Source organism: Sycon ciliatum, chromosome 4, assembly GCF_964019385.1.
Source record: "Sycon ciliatum chromosome 4, ocSycCili1.1, whole genome shotgun sequence".
In the NCBI taxonomy this organism is placed as follows: Eukaryota; Metazoa; Porifera; class Calcarea; order Leucosolenida; family Sycettidae; genus Sycon; species Sycon ciliatum.
Genome location: NC_088646.1, coordinates 8809927 through 8826225, shown reverse-complemented (window position 1 = coordinate 8826225; position 16299 = coordinate 8809927). Strand labels below are relative to the sequence as shown.

The window sequence follows — 16299 nt, the reverse complement described above, 5'->3', positions numbered from 1 at the left end:
TTTTTCAAAGATTAGACCCTGCTAGAGATGCCACCTGCCAAAGAAATTAGACTTTACATTGCGTTCATTAGTTCTAGCCGTAGCTTCTTTCCGATTTCGTTTTCCTGATTCGAAGTCTGAAGCTTTGTTCCATCTTGCTCACACCCTCTTTGGAACTACTGCGATGTTTCGTTTTCTTTTATTTTAGCCCTTTTTCATTTGCTCTTTTGTGTTATTTCTTCCCGTCACGAGGACGTGACCCTTTTCTTTGTAGCCGAGGGAGATGTCATGGCCCTGTATAGATAGTACTACTCACCAATACCACTATAGTATAGTACTAGTGCTGCACACATTCATTATCAGCCTGTCACCTACCTCTACCGCGGCTCTTCATCAATGTTCTCTTCCTTTTGATTAGGATAGGGTTACCTCTCCTGTCGCCGGACCTAGACTATCCATTACCATAGAACTGTCAGCTATTGTCTCTGTTGCCGGTCCGCTGTTCTGCTGTTCCGCTTGCTCCGATTCATGATTAGCATTAGCTTCAATACTTAGATACATTACTCTTTGCTGAGTTCAGCACAGCTCACTACTCGTTCGCTGCTGCCTGCTCGATCCTTCCCTTCGTAGCCGCTCGCATAGATTTCAGCTAGTATAAGTTCGCTGACTTGGCCAGATATCTATGAGAAGTATTAGTCTATTAGGAGTCTTGTTTGAGTCTTGTATTAGTCTTATTCTCTTTTATAGCTTTCTTGACTTTCTTTATAGGAGTTCCGCTACCGCTCAAGCGGACTTGTCCGCTTGAGCCGGTGTGGCCTTTGACTTTGTAGTTTCTTACTGTTCCTTTGTTCCTTTACTATATCGGACCTGAGGGCTCCGCCACCCTGACTTCTCTCTGTGCTTTGGGTCTGAGGTACGCCTGAGTGGAACTACCAAGAGGCGCACATATACTTTGTGCAAACGGGCTTGGGATAACTAACACGTAGGGACGATCAGCCAGCCACGACAGTACATTATTTAGTAGTACAGTGGTCCCTCTATAATCCGGCGCCATTTGTGCCACGAAAATCTGCTGGATTAGGGAGGGTGCTGGATTAACGAATCTGATTTACTGCTGCAATGTGCATGAAGAGGACATTTTGGCTACTGAAAATTGTGCTGGTTTATAGAGGGTGCTGGATTATAAAGTGCCGGATTAGAGAGGGACGACTGTACTAGTAGTGCCAGTAGTGGTGCGCTAGCCGCTAGGCGGATCTGCCGCATGATGTCATGCATGCAGTGTTGCCAAATAATTTTCGCCCAAAATCGGACACCCTTCGGCTTCACCGCCAAGGCTGAAGGCTGGCCATATGCCCGATGGGCGATGGTGCGAATTTTTCTCCTCGGCAAATTTTTAACAGAGAATTCAAAATATCGCCTAAACACCACGAAAATTCGCTTCGTTGCCATGGTAGCCCCAGAGTTTACATGAATTTTGTAATGATGTGTGTGGTCGCACACTGACTCTGGTCAGACTGTGAGTGTACATGCCATCCAACCTGATCCAGGCATGTTACTTTGCACCTCAGCTCCACAGCCAAGCCCTAGCCTTTTTAGAAGCAAATGTACAGTGATTTGTGCCTTGGCTTCAGTTGCGCTGAATTCATGAAAAGTGAAAGTACAGGACTTCTGCATAGGAAAGTAATGATCTCCGACATTTTGGCTGCTTTTCGGACGTTTCCCTTTTCGGACCAGTTTTCGGAAGAGCCTTCAAAAATCGGACGGTTTGGCAGCACTGGGCATGGTATGCATACTGACTGAGTCTTTGCAGTGTCGAGTATACATGTACTAGTACTACTACAGTGCTGGCAACTGAAATCTGACCCCCTTGCCGGGGCGCCGCGCCGGCAAGGGGGTCGGATTTCAGTTGCCAGCACTGTAGTAGAGTAGGTACATGTACGTCACTTTCTTTACTAGTCTTTTAGTCGGCTGAATATTATTATCATGGTTGTGTAAGTGCCACAGACACAGCTACAGGGCGCTGAGATGAGACTGAGCATGAGGGCAGCAGCATATGGCAAGGCTGATGACACACTCACACTGTAATCAGTAAAACACTGTGAAGAAATCGGTTGTTCCAACGAGGAACACACGCTTCCTGCCGAACTGTAATAGTGTATGGAAAAATTAATAGTGTTCCTGACTGCAAGGAGGGACTGGTTGGTAGCTTGGGTCCCATGCAGTCTTACAACCACTCACATGTACCTTATGAACCAGGGAGCCGTAAGATACCGGTATTTACGACGCCTTGATACGGATTATGAACAGTATGGGGTTATGCCCGGTTCAGACCCTCTGTATTCTGGGGGGGGGGGGGGGGGGGGGGGGCAGGGCACCACCACCACTATACACATGTGTGCAAGAGTGCATAAACAAGAGTATGCAACTGTGGTTATGGGTCAGTGCGCGGCGCGCTGCCTTCATTATGTAACTTGCCTTCATCACGCTCTGAAAGCATGCATTCAAACTCACAATTTCTCGTACGAGCCCATCTGTTTTTGCTCGATTCGTTCCAGTACCTACGCAATCTCTAAATTCTGGCGCGTGAACTTCAGTTCCGTACGAAAGTTTATTTCAACCCAGAGGAAAAGTGCGGTGTTCGATTTTCCGCAGTGCGCGGACTGCAGCTGAATGATGTAATGAAGGCAGCGCGCCGCGCATCTGGCCCATAGAAAAGAGATCACAGTTGCATACTCTTGTTTATGGACTCTTGATGTGTGTACTAATGGTATGGTTCAGATTTCCGCAATTTTTTTAAAGATATTAAAGGGAACTAATTACGGGCCAGGTCTCACATACGGGTACTCGGAGCAGTTTTACGTATCACAAAGCACGGAGCAGCAGATCCAAAACCCACATTAGGAATTCACAAACGCACATACTAATCTATAAGTGATCCCTGGTGTATCTGCGTCCGGTACTGTTGTACTTTAAAAACCTAGCACATGGCACAGGAGTGACCCAAACTGAGCACTGCTGCACCAACATGACAGCAAAGCTCACACAGAAAGAAAAAAAAGAACTGAACACGTCCATTGTCATCTATTGCAGTTGTCACGCACAGTTGTGACTATTCTCGTCAGAAGCATTGCAACGCAATGCACTGTCTCTAAAGCAAATTATAAAAATTAATGATCACCTATTAGTAGGTTATTACTAAGTCGTAGATTTTCAGGCAGAGGCGCCTTCTGAAAAACATACTTCAAAGTACTTTTGGAATAAAACGTCACTCGGTTTGGCCATGCCAGATAGGCAATAACATTCGAAAGAAAACAACTCTATCTATACATGTATTGCATAAAATAATAATAAGAGTTTGGAACTTTGGACTACATGTATCTAGATGCGTTTGATAAATTAGAACCCGAGGTCTCAACACCACTGGAATCGGTATCAAAAGATATTGAATTTTGGAAATAATCCGAAAGCCACAAAACAAAAGATACCTAGTACTAACCTAACACGGGAACACACACACACACGCACACAACTTCAGCCAGAACGGGTGCCTACCTGGCACCATAGTACACAGTGTATACCCGGTGGCCAGTAGCCGCAGCCACACTCAATGATATAGAGGAATTCTGATTTGGAGCTGAAGTACTGATAACGTGGGCTATATTACGGTCATCGTTGCAATGTCGGCAATGAACCCTGTTGGAAGAAGGTTTGAACCATGGCTACACCGCGACGAATAGAAGGAGACGATTCACTGCTGATGATCGTGCGTGTCAAATGGTAGGAGGAGGAAACTAAAACAGGCGGTTGGTGCCATAATGGTACACACATGCAAAACTGTCTGAGAGCGCATATACGAATAGAAACAGTGGTGGACGGTTTCCATGACCCTCTTGTGCCTAAGAAACAAACATACCTTCAAAGCACATGGAAGATCCAATCAGCAGTGGGCAAGCAGCCAGACTTCCGTTCCGTACCATCTCTCCTACGATGATATCAAACGTTCAGAAAGGTTCATGGCAGCACTAGCTTGTCGAGGCAGCATGTAGAAACTCATTGTGCCGCCTGGACAGTTCAGAGACGATCAAGTCTTCGAGCTCCCTCTCCGATTCGGTAGACACGCTGATCTCCACCTGATCACTCAGCGTCACAAACGTCACCTTATTCCGGCGTGTGGAAAGCAAATTGGAGATGACCACCTGGAGATCAGAGAAGTGAAGCATGAAAAACAATAGTGCAGAGAAGGCTCATTAGAGAGGTTCCGCACTACGTAAAAGTTGAGCAACTTTACGTTAGTGGGCGGGAAAACCCGTGAATTCGCGAGTTTGCACTCCACTTACGGAAAGTTGTCTACGGAGAGTACGTAGATAGGGCTCTGATAACGTAGCTGGTCCGTAAGTGGATTGGGGTACAAATTTATGACTCTCTCCCCATGTCGATCTGGTCGTACACTGCCGCATTCGGAGTTGCCAAGGGCAGCTACGTGATTTGAAAACTCCGTATGGCGGAACCCAGATGCGCATGCAGTTTACGTAAGATTTTCCGTAGATCGACTACGTTTTTTACTAACGTAATTACGTTATGCGGAACCTCTCTAATATTGGTACTTCTTGAGTGGGAAAGTGTATCCCGACGGTGCACCAGTAGGGAACTGCGGTGCATGTATTTGTCAAGACCTGATTGCAGTATCATTCATTGGGCCTGGTTCCCGTTTATTGTGCGAATTAAAACAAACCAACCAACCAACCAGTACCGTAAACAGAACACTTACTTGATGCTTGTACTTCTCCAGTGCCCCACGTGCTTTCTCTGCAATGATCCTTTCATCTGTTTCCAGCTGCGAAGGACAAACAGCAGAGACCAGTAGAACATGTTCAGTTGAGACGAATACAGTTGTTTCTCTGTTCTGAGTTGTTCTCTAGCATGCATTGACCTCGGGAATGATATTCGGATGCACATTTGGCTGTACATATGGGGCTTGAAAATAGGAAAAACGCGATATCCAAACTTCAGGGCCTCGTAGGTACAACAGAATGCATAAGCAACCCAATGTGAATACCGTTTCTGAGGTCTATGCATGAAAGAGAGGAACTTGGAACAGAAAAAACAGTACTTATTGTGTAAAAGCAAGGGGAGCGCCGTTGTAAAACACCATGATCCACACGATCACATAATCAAAGAAGATTTCCATGCAAAACGTGAGGTTCTTGTAACTTGTAACAGGTCGACTAAAGGGCTGGAGCAATAGTAAGCATACAACGCAGAATATAGCATCTCGAAGAATAGCTACGCTTATGAATGCACCCTCTTTTTGAAGGTAGCACATGCGTAATATAAGCAGTAGAAAGTGCCATACAGGATGCACAATGAATTCTCTAAGAATCCATACACAACACAACGATACCTTGAAGGACACGGTGAATGCTGATGAAGCCCAGTCCTTTACCAGCGGTGATAGCATCTTGGGTACCTGCTGCAAATGTAGCTGCATCGGGCCACCGCTTGACTGGATTTTGTGCTTGGGCTGAGCATGGGGACACACACACACACACACCTTGAACGCCCATTGCCGCAGCAATGATAGCGATGGCTTGGGGTGGTAGCATCCCACAGAAGGGGAAGGTGGTTCTTGACCTGATCTGTCAGACGATTTCTTTACATAAAATGGTTTTGGAGGTGTTCAGATATGTTTTATTAATTTTATATTATAGTCCATAACATCCACGAGGATCACCTTTGCTAATAGGGAGGATTTTGATATTTGTTAGATTTTGGAGGTTTCCCAAGGCTTGTTCACGACGATTGAGGTATGGGCCAGTGCTCTGCCATTGTCTAGGGCTTCACCGACTTTCTTGCAAGTGCCTCGCACTTGTAGTAGGCGTTCTGGTGGTAAGGGACCCACACTTCTCGTACCGGTAATCACCTCTTCCCTCGGGGAGCTGTTTGAGTGGGAGAGTGAAATCAATGCCTAAGTTGGGAAGGCTGGTTTCACCTTTCTGCAAGGGTGTGAGAGGACAAGTTAAGAATGTTCGGTTTGCCCAGCGTGGTCGCATGTTAGGAAGGGTGCGGGGTGTCTGGGGAAGTAGCTTGTCAAGTCAGGAGCCCTGTTTCTTACAGAGTGTCCCGCACTTTGCAATATGCTGTCATTATCATGTCTAGAGACTTGCAGAGAGAATGACAAGTGCTATCTCAAACCGATAGTATGAGAGCTAACCTATAAGCACTACTAACTAAAAAAGCTATTGGGCTCATTATCCAGAGCAATAATCATGTAAAAAAGAGGGAGAGAGAGAGAGAGAGGCCATGATGTTCGCCCCATACCATTTCTTCCTCGGGTAGGTAGAAGTCCGACACAGCTGCTGCCAGGTAGAACAGAGCCAGTGGGCCAGCGGTTGATAACACCATGGAGAACTCGCGCAGGTAGAACAAATAGTCGGCTAACGTTGTGAAGGAGACAGCCAGGTAAACGCTGGATTTACAATACTAATAATACACGAAAGCACAAACAAAAACACAGGTACACACAATCATGGAAACTTGAAAAGGATCTCAAAGGATCTCATTGCACCAGATTCATGATAGTTCAAACCTTCAGATGTGAAACTCCTACTTGAATATTCTTAGAGTATAATTGGATCAAATGCGTTTTATTTGATGATGATCTAATAATAATTTGACTGCACGGATTTTCCCCCATAATACTCTAAGAATATTCAAGACATTATAACACGTTTTGCCTGGGCCAGGTGTTGCAAAGAAGCTTACTTTCTGGAAGTTTTGGAGTTGACAACTGACATCGCTAGCCACAGAGGATTTCACTGCAGAAAACCAGACACAGATAGTAACACAAACCTGGAAGGTTTAAACTGAAGCTCCGCAGAATCAAATACTTGACAAGGAGCACATGGATCACAAACACAGCTATATAGACAAGAGAAACAAAACAAAGACAACCAAATTGGCCATTCAGAAAGTGCAGAAAGCAAGCATTGCAACGTACGTTTTTTTCTGCCATAACCCTAATTACAGTTACTACCGTAAAGTACCGCCAGAGCGCCCCACCTTCTCGTCCTTTCCTGGTCGTATTGTGGAGGTGATTTCCCACCCGTAGGTCATACGACACGAACCTTGTACACACGTCGCACGCTGTGCACTCAATCCGTACTCAGTTTGCCTGCAAGCGGACATGAGTTCCACACAAAAACCTGCCAAGTGTGACCTTAGTATACTACGGTTCTCACGCCGTACAAACTTCGTTGCACTCTGCCATACGAATTTCCTTTCCCTGGCTGTAAAATCAAGGTGGGGCGCTCTGGCGAGACGGGGCGCTCTGGTGAGACGGGGCGCTCTGGCGAGACGGGGCGCTCTGGCGAGACGGGGCGCTCTGGCGAGACGGGGCGCTCTGGCGAGACGGGGCGCTCTGGCGAGACGGGGCGCTCTGGCGAGACGGGGCGCTCTGGCGAGACGGGGCGCTCTGGCGAGACGGGGCGCTCTGGCGAGACGGGGCGCTCTGGCGAGACGGGGCGCTCTGGCGGTACTTTACTGTACTACTACAGTGAGCCATTTGACCTTTGACCTCGGATATATAGTACCGCGGCTATATTAAAAGTCCAGATTTTACGCTCTTTATAGGACGTTGTATACTGACGTTTCACTGCACCTGCATGTAAACTTTAAATTAGCTGTAGCGGCGTCTTGAAACCATCCTCCTGCAAGTACAGATGCTGAAAAAAGAAGAGCGTCTACAGGCTTAGTAAACCTTGCACACATGACTTGCTTACACAATATGACCTCCTGAGTCCTGGTTCTGGAAGTTACGGTAACTGGCTGTGCACCCGGGTACGGCAGAAGACGATCAAGAGCTCATAGAGACGCCAGAACATGACCATTTTTAAAATACTTCTGAAGTAGCATTACACATTTGCAACACCCCAATCGGTTGATGTGCATGGTGCCTGTCTAGGTTAATTCACAGAGCCCGGTGAACCCTTACCGACAGCTGTTGCCTTTCCGGATGCTTCAGCCTCCAGCTCCAGGATGCTGAAGAGCGACTGGTGCGCCCAGTGACGGCTGAACGGCTCCAGTGACCGTGCACGGTGGAGAAATATGACTGCATAGCCCTCTTGGAGAAAGTATCTATGCTCAATCGGCTAAGGAAACATCAACAAGCGTCAAACAGCTAATGCACTTCCGTGTGCTTATTTAAAAGTTCTTTTTGCAGAAAGAGGATGAGAAATTATGAAAGCACGAGGAAATGTGCATGTTCTAGGTGGACGAGGTGGGGGGGGGGGGGGGACTCCCTAATCCAAAGGTACCCCCCATACAAACCACTTGGAGATGGCCCTACGCCCCGAGGATTGTGGATATTCAGCACTCTACTGTACGAATAATATACTTCAAAGTATGCTCCAAGTACTACATATTTGTAGTACATGAAACACTGAAACCAGAGGCTGTTGCAAAGGATACTCGGCTGATGCAGCACCACGCGTGCCAGAGCTGAAGTTATCCACAAAGCGAACAGTGTTGCTTTCCAGAGGAACTGCAGTGCCACCAGACTGAAACAAGAGAAAGCAATGCAGCACAACGCGACTTGAAGTACACTTACGGTACTGTGACTAACAGTCTGCATAAGAAGTACAGCGGCGGCAGGTGAATTCCGTCCACTGTAATACTGAAAGAGATGCGTATTTTGCGCGGAAACTGCAAAGGAAGCCAAGCAAAGAGCAGGCAGGTGGGCCTGTGCTCGCGTTGAACCGTGCAAAGCCAGGGGACAGTTGGATCTCTTACTCACTTGCCACCACCGTACATAATTATATTCAAACAACTGGACATGCCGGGCATGATTACACTTGTATTTAATATGATGTATTATCTTCCTTACTGTCATGGCTGGCTGTCGTCCCCTCCCACCACTTTGACCTCTATTTCCTGGCCACGGGGAGGTGACATAACAAGAGAGCTGCGAGCTGGATCAGGGCCCTTGCTATGCTCGTTCCTCACCTAGGTCATCATACGAGCAACTCAAACTGATACAAACGTCATTGCAATACAGTTATTCTGACGGATAGCGGGTACACGTGCTGCAAAGATATTTCTATCTGTTTGAGTAGCTTGCAGGCTGACCTAGGTAAAGAACAAGCATGGCGAGGGAGCTGGTCCAGCTGGCAGCCCTCTTGTTATTTATTCATTGCTCGCAATCGGTCACGTGCTAACAAACTTACCTACGTGTTCACCTGTATACTGCTACCCTGTCATCATTCACGCCATACATGCATGTACATTTGTAGGTGATCTCCGCTCACTCGTACATGCTGTCATGTGATCACATGCTCGACGTGATATGCGAACAACGCCCATAACACACACACACACACACACACACACACACACACACACACACACCGGCTACGGCAAACGTACGTCGCTTTGTGATGTCACAATGTTTTTGGTCAGCTTCGGGAATAAATATGATAGACTGTATTGGCTATAGCCAAGAGTACACAACGGTCATACCCCAAGAGTGTGCAACTGCCTGCACAACCTCTATACAGTGCTGCGACGGCAGAACTTCATATCACGTGACATGGTTCAAAAGGCTACACTGGCAAACAGTGCAAAGTGACCACAAGAGAGTAAGACCCAAAGCAGGGTTGCATACAAGCCTATATCTATCATGCACAGGGTGCAAATAATGTGTATAGGTTTGTCATGTGATGTGAAGTCCGATTTTGCCAGGGAAACTTCGATATTTTGCCGCAAAATTTTGCTCGCTCATCGTCGATATTTTGCTTTCATTTTGCCAGGTCACTCGATATTTTGCTCCCTTTTTGCTCCAATGCAAGACCAAATTTGGGTCACTTGTAGGAAAACTGACCGAAGTGGGTCACGTGTTGCCAAAAATGAGAAAAAATGAGTCACTTGTCGGCAAAAATGAGAAAAAATGAGTCACGTGTTGGCAAAAATGTACGAAAATGAGTCACATGTACCGTATAAGTGTAAAATTTCCCAATTTCCAGCGAACATACCGATATTTTGCTCCGTTTTGCCAGCAAATTCTTTCGTCAAAATTCTCGATATTTTGCTAGCAGAATTGCTAGCAAAATCGGGCTATGTCTACCGCAGACCCCATAGCTGGAGTTGCATACTCTTGGGGATTATGACTGTACTCTTGCTATAGCGTACCATTAGATTTCTGCAATGTTATCACTATATCCAAGAGTACATAAACCAGAGTGTGCAACTCGGGATGGTTCCTGTGGGAGCGTAATTCGTGCACTACGTCATTTCTGACGGCATGGTAAGCCACAGGTACGGTGAAAAGTTGCGTAACCAGTCGCGGTGGTGCAGTTCACTGAGTTTGTCCTGATTTCGGTTTTTTGAGACGGATAGCCTGGTGACTTTACATGTCGGTGGATGTACGCAGCGTACACAGTCACACAAAACACCGAAATCCTGAAACAGGACGTCTAAAATCAAGCAAACTTGGCTGATTTCCGGGCTATGAAACATGAAAATTTGAGCTCTACGCAAGTCGCGGCTTGGCTGATCTCATCAGGGTGACGTAGTGCACGAACTGCGCTGTTTCAGATCTGATATGCACAGTTGCACACTCTGGTTTATGTACTCTTGCTATATCTGATGCAACCATACAAACAATAATTCATGCATATTATCATAATTATATGATAATTTAAATTATAGTATAAAAAACCTCCAGTCAATTTCCTGTTCTAAAAAGCAGTTACAGTACATCTTGTATTTTACACACGGTTTTCTACATAACATAACTCTCAATATAACATAATTTGTGCGTGGTCCCAGAGATTACGTTATATGGAGAGTAGACCTGTAATATTTCTGGTAATCACTCATATAAAAAACCTGGTGCTATAAAAAACCTGTATAAAAAACCTGGTGCTGTAAAAAATCTGGTGCTATAATTATAAACCACTTTTTTAGGAAAATGACTGGAGGTTTTTATACTATAATTTAAATAGAATATAAGCTTTGCCCTCGTGTTTATGGGAAAAAACCCTCTGCAAAAAACCTCGGCTTCGCCTCGGTTTTTTATTTCCCGTAAACACTCGTGACTCAGCTTATATTCTAAACATACATGTACATATTATGCACATGTACATAAGTGGGTATACCCAGGTTTCAACACTAATATTATTTTAAGGGTGGCCACATCATGCGAATTATTTTGTCCAAAATTGAAATTCAAAAAGCGAAAAAACCGGTCAAAATGTTTTAAGAAAATTCAAAAAATCCCCCAAAATGCAGAAAAAATTCGATCCGTTGCCATGGTTTTTACAGTACTCATACCCAATACAGGTCGTCCCCCGTTAATACGAGTCCGGTTAGTACATAAACCCCGTTAGTACATAAGAAATCTCAAGTCCCGGACGAAACGTGGTCACTTCCATACAAATTTTGTCGGTTAGTACATAATCCGTTAGTACATAAACCCCGTTAGTACATAACATTTCTCCGTACCTGCATGTCACCTACCTCAATAGTACATAATTTACTTGTCTTTTGGCCTTCCAGTGGAGGCACATCGTGTTCTAGTTTCTACTTGTGGACGCAATTAGCATCGAAATCAGAGCGCACATCACAAACCGACAAAGCTCTGTTTTTTTTCGAGTGACTGTACAGGTGCGGCTGGGCATGTACCATGTCAACTGTAGAATCTTCGCTAAATGTGACCGTTATAACATAATTTTTATGTTATATCGAGGGAATCAAGAATATCTCGCTGCCTAGTCATGGTAGCAAGAAACACTCAGAAAAGTTGAAAAAAGTGAAAAATTCTGGTATACAAGCAAGTTATGTACACTTTCGTTTAGTACATAAACCCCGTTAATACATAACATTTGTCAAGTCCCAGAGATTATGTATTAACGAGGGACGACCTGTAGTTCCAAAAAATAAAAAAATTAAAAAATTAATCCACAAACTGCTTATCATGTGAGTCTGTGTGCTTCCAAATTCGGGGATGGGTGTCAAAAAGGTCAAAGGTGTGTGTATTTTAAAGTACTGTTTTCGCATGTCAAATTTGGTAATATTGAGCAGCACATGTACTCTCTAGATGTGACAGCACTGTCGTTCTCCAAAAACGGCCAAAATTCAATCCTGATGGGGCCAAAATTCCAAAAAAAATCAAAGTGCGAAAATCCAACCAAAATTCAAAAATAATTGAAAACATTTTGTGCACAAGCCTAAATATTATGCACATGTATACGTGAGGCACACAACCATGTCCGCATGGTAATGTGTGTAGCACTAACAGTTAGAAACTTAGAATTGTAGATGTGTGCACTGCATGCACGCGGCTCTCGCGTACAGTACATGTACTGTCAACATGTCGCGCTGTCAGGTATTGTACACACTGCATTAAATCTGTGTTGATTCTGTGTTGCTTTGGCAGATAGACTAAAGAGAGTACTAGAGAGGTTCTGCAAAACGAAAATGCGTACAAACTTTCGCTCTACATCATGAAGTGCGAAACTTCGCACGAACTTTCGCAACTTTGGACGCGAAACGTGCAGGGAACGCGAAATGAACTGTCGTAGGAAATTTCGTGAGATCGGGTCATGGCGTACGTGCACTTGGCCCGCGCAAACTACGAAATGTGCAGAACGCAAAGTTCGTGCAAAAATTCATACACACTTTCGCAAGGACTGTCGCAAAACTTCGTTCGAATTTTCGTTTTGCAGAACCTCTCTATTATCAGGCTTTGGTGCATCGAGGACTTTGGTCACTATTTTGAAAACATTGATTTTGAGACATCTCTGATTTCGGAATACGCTTTGTGTAAAGGCTAGAAATAATTATTATTCCCGTAGCTATGCAGAAGACGTTACTTCAGTAACGTCTGGCGCTAGCCAGGGTCCACACAGCTTTAATTTGGTATTTGTTTGTGTGTTTGTGTCACGCCTGGCGCTATCCGTATCTGACGGCAAAAAAGCATAGGATGTTATAATTTTTTCAATTCTCCTATTTTTTTCAGGCATATCCTGGGATTCGAACCCGCACTATCGCCCTACATGCATTCCCCCATACACTTCGCATTCATACCCATTCTTCCAAGTTGCTTCACGTTATTATCTTGCGTTTGAAAGCCCTATTTGAATATTGCGGGCAGCTGTATGTGGCCAGCTGTGTTTGATGGTACGGTACGGTATGGGAGACGGTGTCGTATTACCCTCGATCGTACCTGTCCCGTACCTATCCCCTACCGTACCGTGCCATCAAAGACGGCTGGCCACAATGCATATTCAAATGCAAGATCACAATGTGAAACAACTTGGAAGAATGGGTATGAATGCGAAGTGTATGGGGGAATGCATGTAGGCAAGAGTTCATAACCCCCAAGAGTGTGCAACTCCTGATCAGTCCCTGTATGGAAGCCCGCTCGGCGGAATTCCTTCATTGCGTCATTTTTGGTGCAGTGCGATGAGTCACGCCGATGAATTCTTCTAAAATTTACAGTCAAACCAGGATGCTTCCCCAGGGTAAACTGCCTAAACTGCGATTCTAGTCTGAGCCTCGAGTCAAGAAGCAAAAGTGAAACAAAGTATGCACACGAATAGAAAGACAAAACTATTTTTTCGATGCAATGGTGACTCTTCATCGCCTTCTTCTTTCACCAGTGCAGTCAGTCTCTTCAAGAACAATTTCTTCCCCAGGCCATCGGCATATTTCTGGTGCTTTCCTGGAAGATAATTTCAAATGGTTGAGGAACTTGAGAATACGTCGAAGGAGCATTTTTCGGCTGAGTTGCACAGCTATCAGAATGATTGTCCTCGACGGCAATGCAATATTTTTAACAGCGTCCTCACTTCTTCCTGTCGCGATGTCCATGGATTCTTGGAGAAAGAGTTTGTTTTTGAGAAAGTACGACTTGTACGTCCGAAATGTCTTCAAAAAAAGCTTCGAAAAGTCGAGGCTACAGCCTTGAGTTAGGGGCGGTTCACAGTGGTTCAGGGTATAGTTTCCAGAAATCGCAAAGAACCCAAATTTACCTCGGATGACACGCTGCGCATGACGTAATGTAGGAATTTCGCCGAGCGCTGGGTCTATGCCCGTTGCACACTCTTGGGGGTTATGAACTCTTGATGTAGGGCGATAGTGCGGGTTCGAATCCCAGGATATGCCTGAAAAAAAAATAGGAGAATTGAAAAATTTATAACATCCTATGCTTTTTTTGCCGGTAGATACGGATAGCGCCAGGCGTGACACAAACAAACAAAACTTAATGTATGCGAAGTGTATTGGGGGATGCATGCAGGGCGCGCGATAGTGCGGGTTCGAATCCCAGGTTATGTCTTAAAAAAACGGATTTTTTAAAATAATTTATAACATCCCTATGCTTTTTTTTGTCTAGGGGTGCGTTTGGTTGGTACGATCTAGAACAGGATCGAACAGCTGGTGCACATGGAGCAGCCTCATGCCAACCAAACGCTACTCCAGAAACAGAGCACATTTTTGTGGAAAAATGTGCCGAACTTGGTGCATTCTTCAAAATGTGTATGGATCACCATGGTCACTTTGTACGGTACGACGAGTCCAACCCAAAAGCGTATGCACGTGATCATTTGGGAACAAAATCGATGTTCCCGCCAGGTTTCACTGTGAAAAAGTGAAACTGCTCGGTCTGCTCCGGCCTCGAGGCCGGAGCAAGCAGAACATGTTCTGGCCGACCCAGAACCAGAACAGGTGCAGTCCCAACCAAACGCGCTGTTCTGGTGAATCCTGTTCTAGTTCGTACCAACCAAACGCGCCCTAGGTCAGCAAGGCAAAAAAAGCATAGCGTAGGGCCCTGAGCTTCCAAGCTCTCTCATTATTTCATTTATACATAAACGTGTAAGGGGTCGTCCGTATTTTTCGAAAAATTAAAAAATCCGTCCTCAGGCAAAAAGGGGGTGGGTGGTGAAGAGTGCTGGCGGAATTTAATTTTTTGATTTTTCGTACTTTTTTTTTTGCTCCAGTGACTTTCATACACTTGTTGCACTGATTATAGCTGACTGTGTACTGCACTGTATACGTAGTGTAGGATCGATTGTCGCTAACACCAGTATCTACTATGATAATACAGGACTTTTCATGTAGTTGTAGGACGGTGCATGGCCGGGACGTCGGTAGACCTAATACTGTAAATCAACTAATTTTCGCTGGCGATTTAATTTCGCTGATTTCGCCGCTGGGTACCAACCGGCCAAAGTAAATCGCAGGCCAAAATTTGTCATAGAGGCAAATGATGCATTATTGAGCCATCGCTGCATGTGAGGGCAACAAATACCAATCGATTTCTTTTTTGAAAACCCAAATCGGCCAAAGTTAAATGACGGCCAAAAGTTTCCTTTCGAGATCGGCCAAAGTTTGTCATCGGCCAAAATTTGTTGATTCACAGTACTCACTGTACTTAGCTACTAGTACTTGACACAGGTGCAGTCAGAAAACATGGGGTCAGGAGTTCTTATTTTTCGAGCTGGGCATGCCGGCATCGGTAAAAATCAAAAAATTAATGGGAAAAAATGAGGGGTGGGTACGTGGGTCAGAGACAATTTTGCACGAGGACGGATTTTTTAATTTTTCGAAAATTACGGACGACCCCTAATGTAATATGGAACGATCGAATATTTTGTTCAATATTCCAATAAACAATACTACAGCTTGGTCCCTACCGTGACTAAAGCGATGCGACGCTTGGCCTTTGCATGTTCACTCACGAAACGACGGACTTGTTCAGCCTGAACCTGCAGCTTTGATGGCTCCTGAAGCTGCTGGAAATATACGTCCCATTCATCTCTTGCGCTCATGATGGCCGATCCAGTAGGCAGTAAAAAACCTCTAGTCTAGAATTGAAATGGCGATAGGCGATGGCACATAAAATATAAATTTAATTGAACACAAGCTACATCATGTATTGTGAAGCCAAGGAAGAAGATGATAACTCTTCGACCGCCAGTACAGTGCAGTGCAGTACACTCGATCTGTATAATACACTCGATCTACTAGTACTGCCTGGCGCATGGCGCAGTAGTACCGGGGTTAGTCCCGATCCCGTAGGGCCGTACCGTATACTGCATAGTACATGTACCTTCTGCATGCACCATGCACGTACAGTCGTACACGTAGATCTACACGTCGACATGAACATGACATGCATCATTGCGACACGTCGATCACCAGTATCAAGAGTAGACTCTCTCTCTACGGCCCAGTACTGCAGTAGGGCCAGTACCATGAGTAGATCTACGGGGGTTATGAACTCTTTAGTAATCATTGAGAGGGACCACAATCTACCCGGTCCCA

At 45.1% G+C, this 16299-nt stretch overlaps 1 protein-coding gene across 1 annotated transcript; it reads right to left on the bottom strand.

Annotated features, from left to right (window-relative positions):
• Positions 1-2925: 2925 nt before the first annotated feature.
• LOC135814299 (phosphopantothenate--cysteine ligase-like) lies at positions 2926-15961 on the bottom strand. The gene is made up of 8 exons (XM_065327398.1): positions 15669-15961; positions 8446-8534; positions 7970-8112; positions 6742-6794; positions 6298-6459; positions 5381-5500; positions 4748-4813; positions 2926-4175 (listed from the first exon to the last, which is right to left on the bottom strand). The coding sequence occupies exons 1-8, from the start codon at positions 15801-15803 to the stop codon at positions 4002-4004; spliced, it is 942 nt and encodes a 313-aa protein (XP_065183470.1). The 5' UTR covers positions 15804-15961; the 3' UTR covers positions 2926-4001.
• Positions 15962-16299: the final 338 nt, after the last annotated feature.

Bases quoted from the DNA above. Each gene is read 5' to 3' on its own strand.
- LOC135814299 (XM_065327398.1), bottom strand. From the start codon at position 15,803: ATGAGCGCAAGAGATGAATGGGACGTATATTTCCAGCAGCTTCAGGAG. The intron at 5,501-6,297 runs GTATGGGGCGAA...CCCCATGCTCAG, and splicing joins ACCTACCCGAGGAAGAAATG to CCCAAGCACAAAATCCAGTC. The intron at 4,814-5,380 runs GTATCGTTGTGT...TGTCCTTCGCAG, and splicing joins CATTCACCGTGTCCTTCAAG to CTGGAAACAGATGAAAGGAT.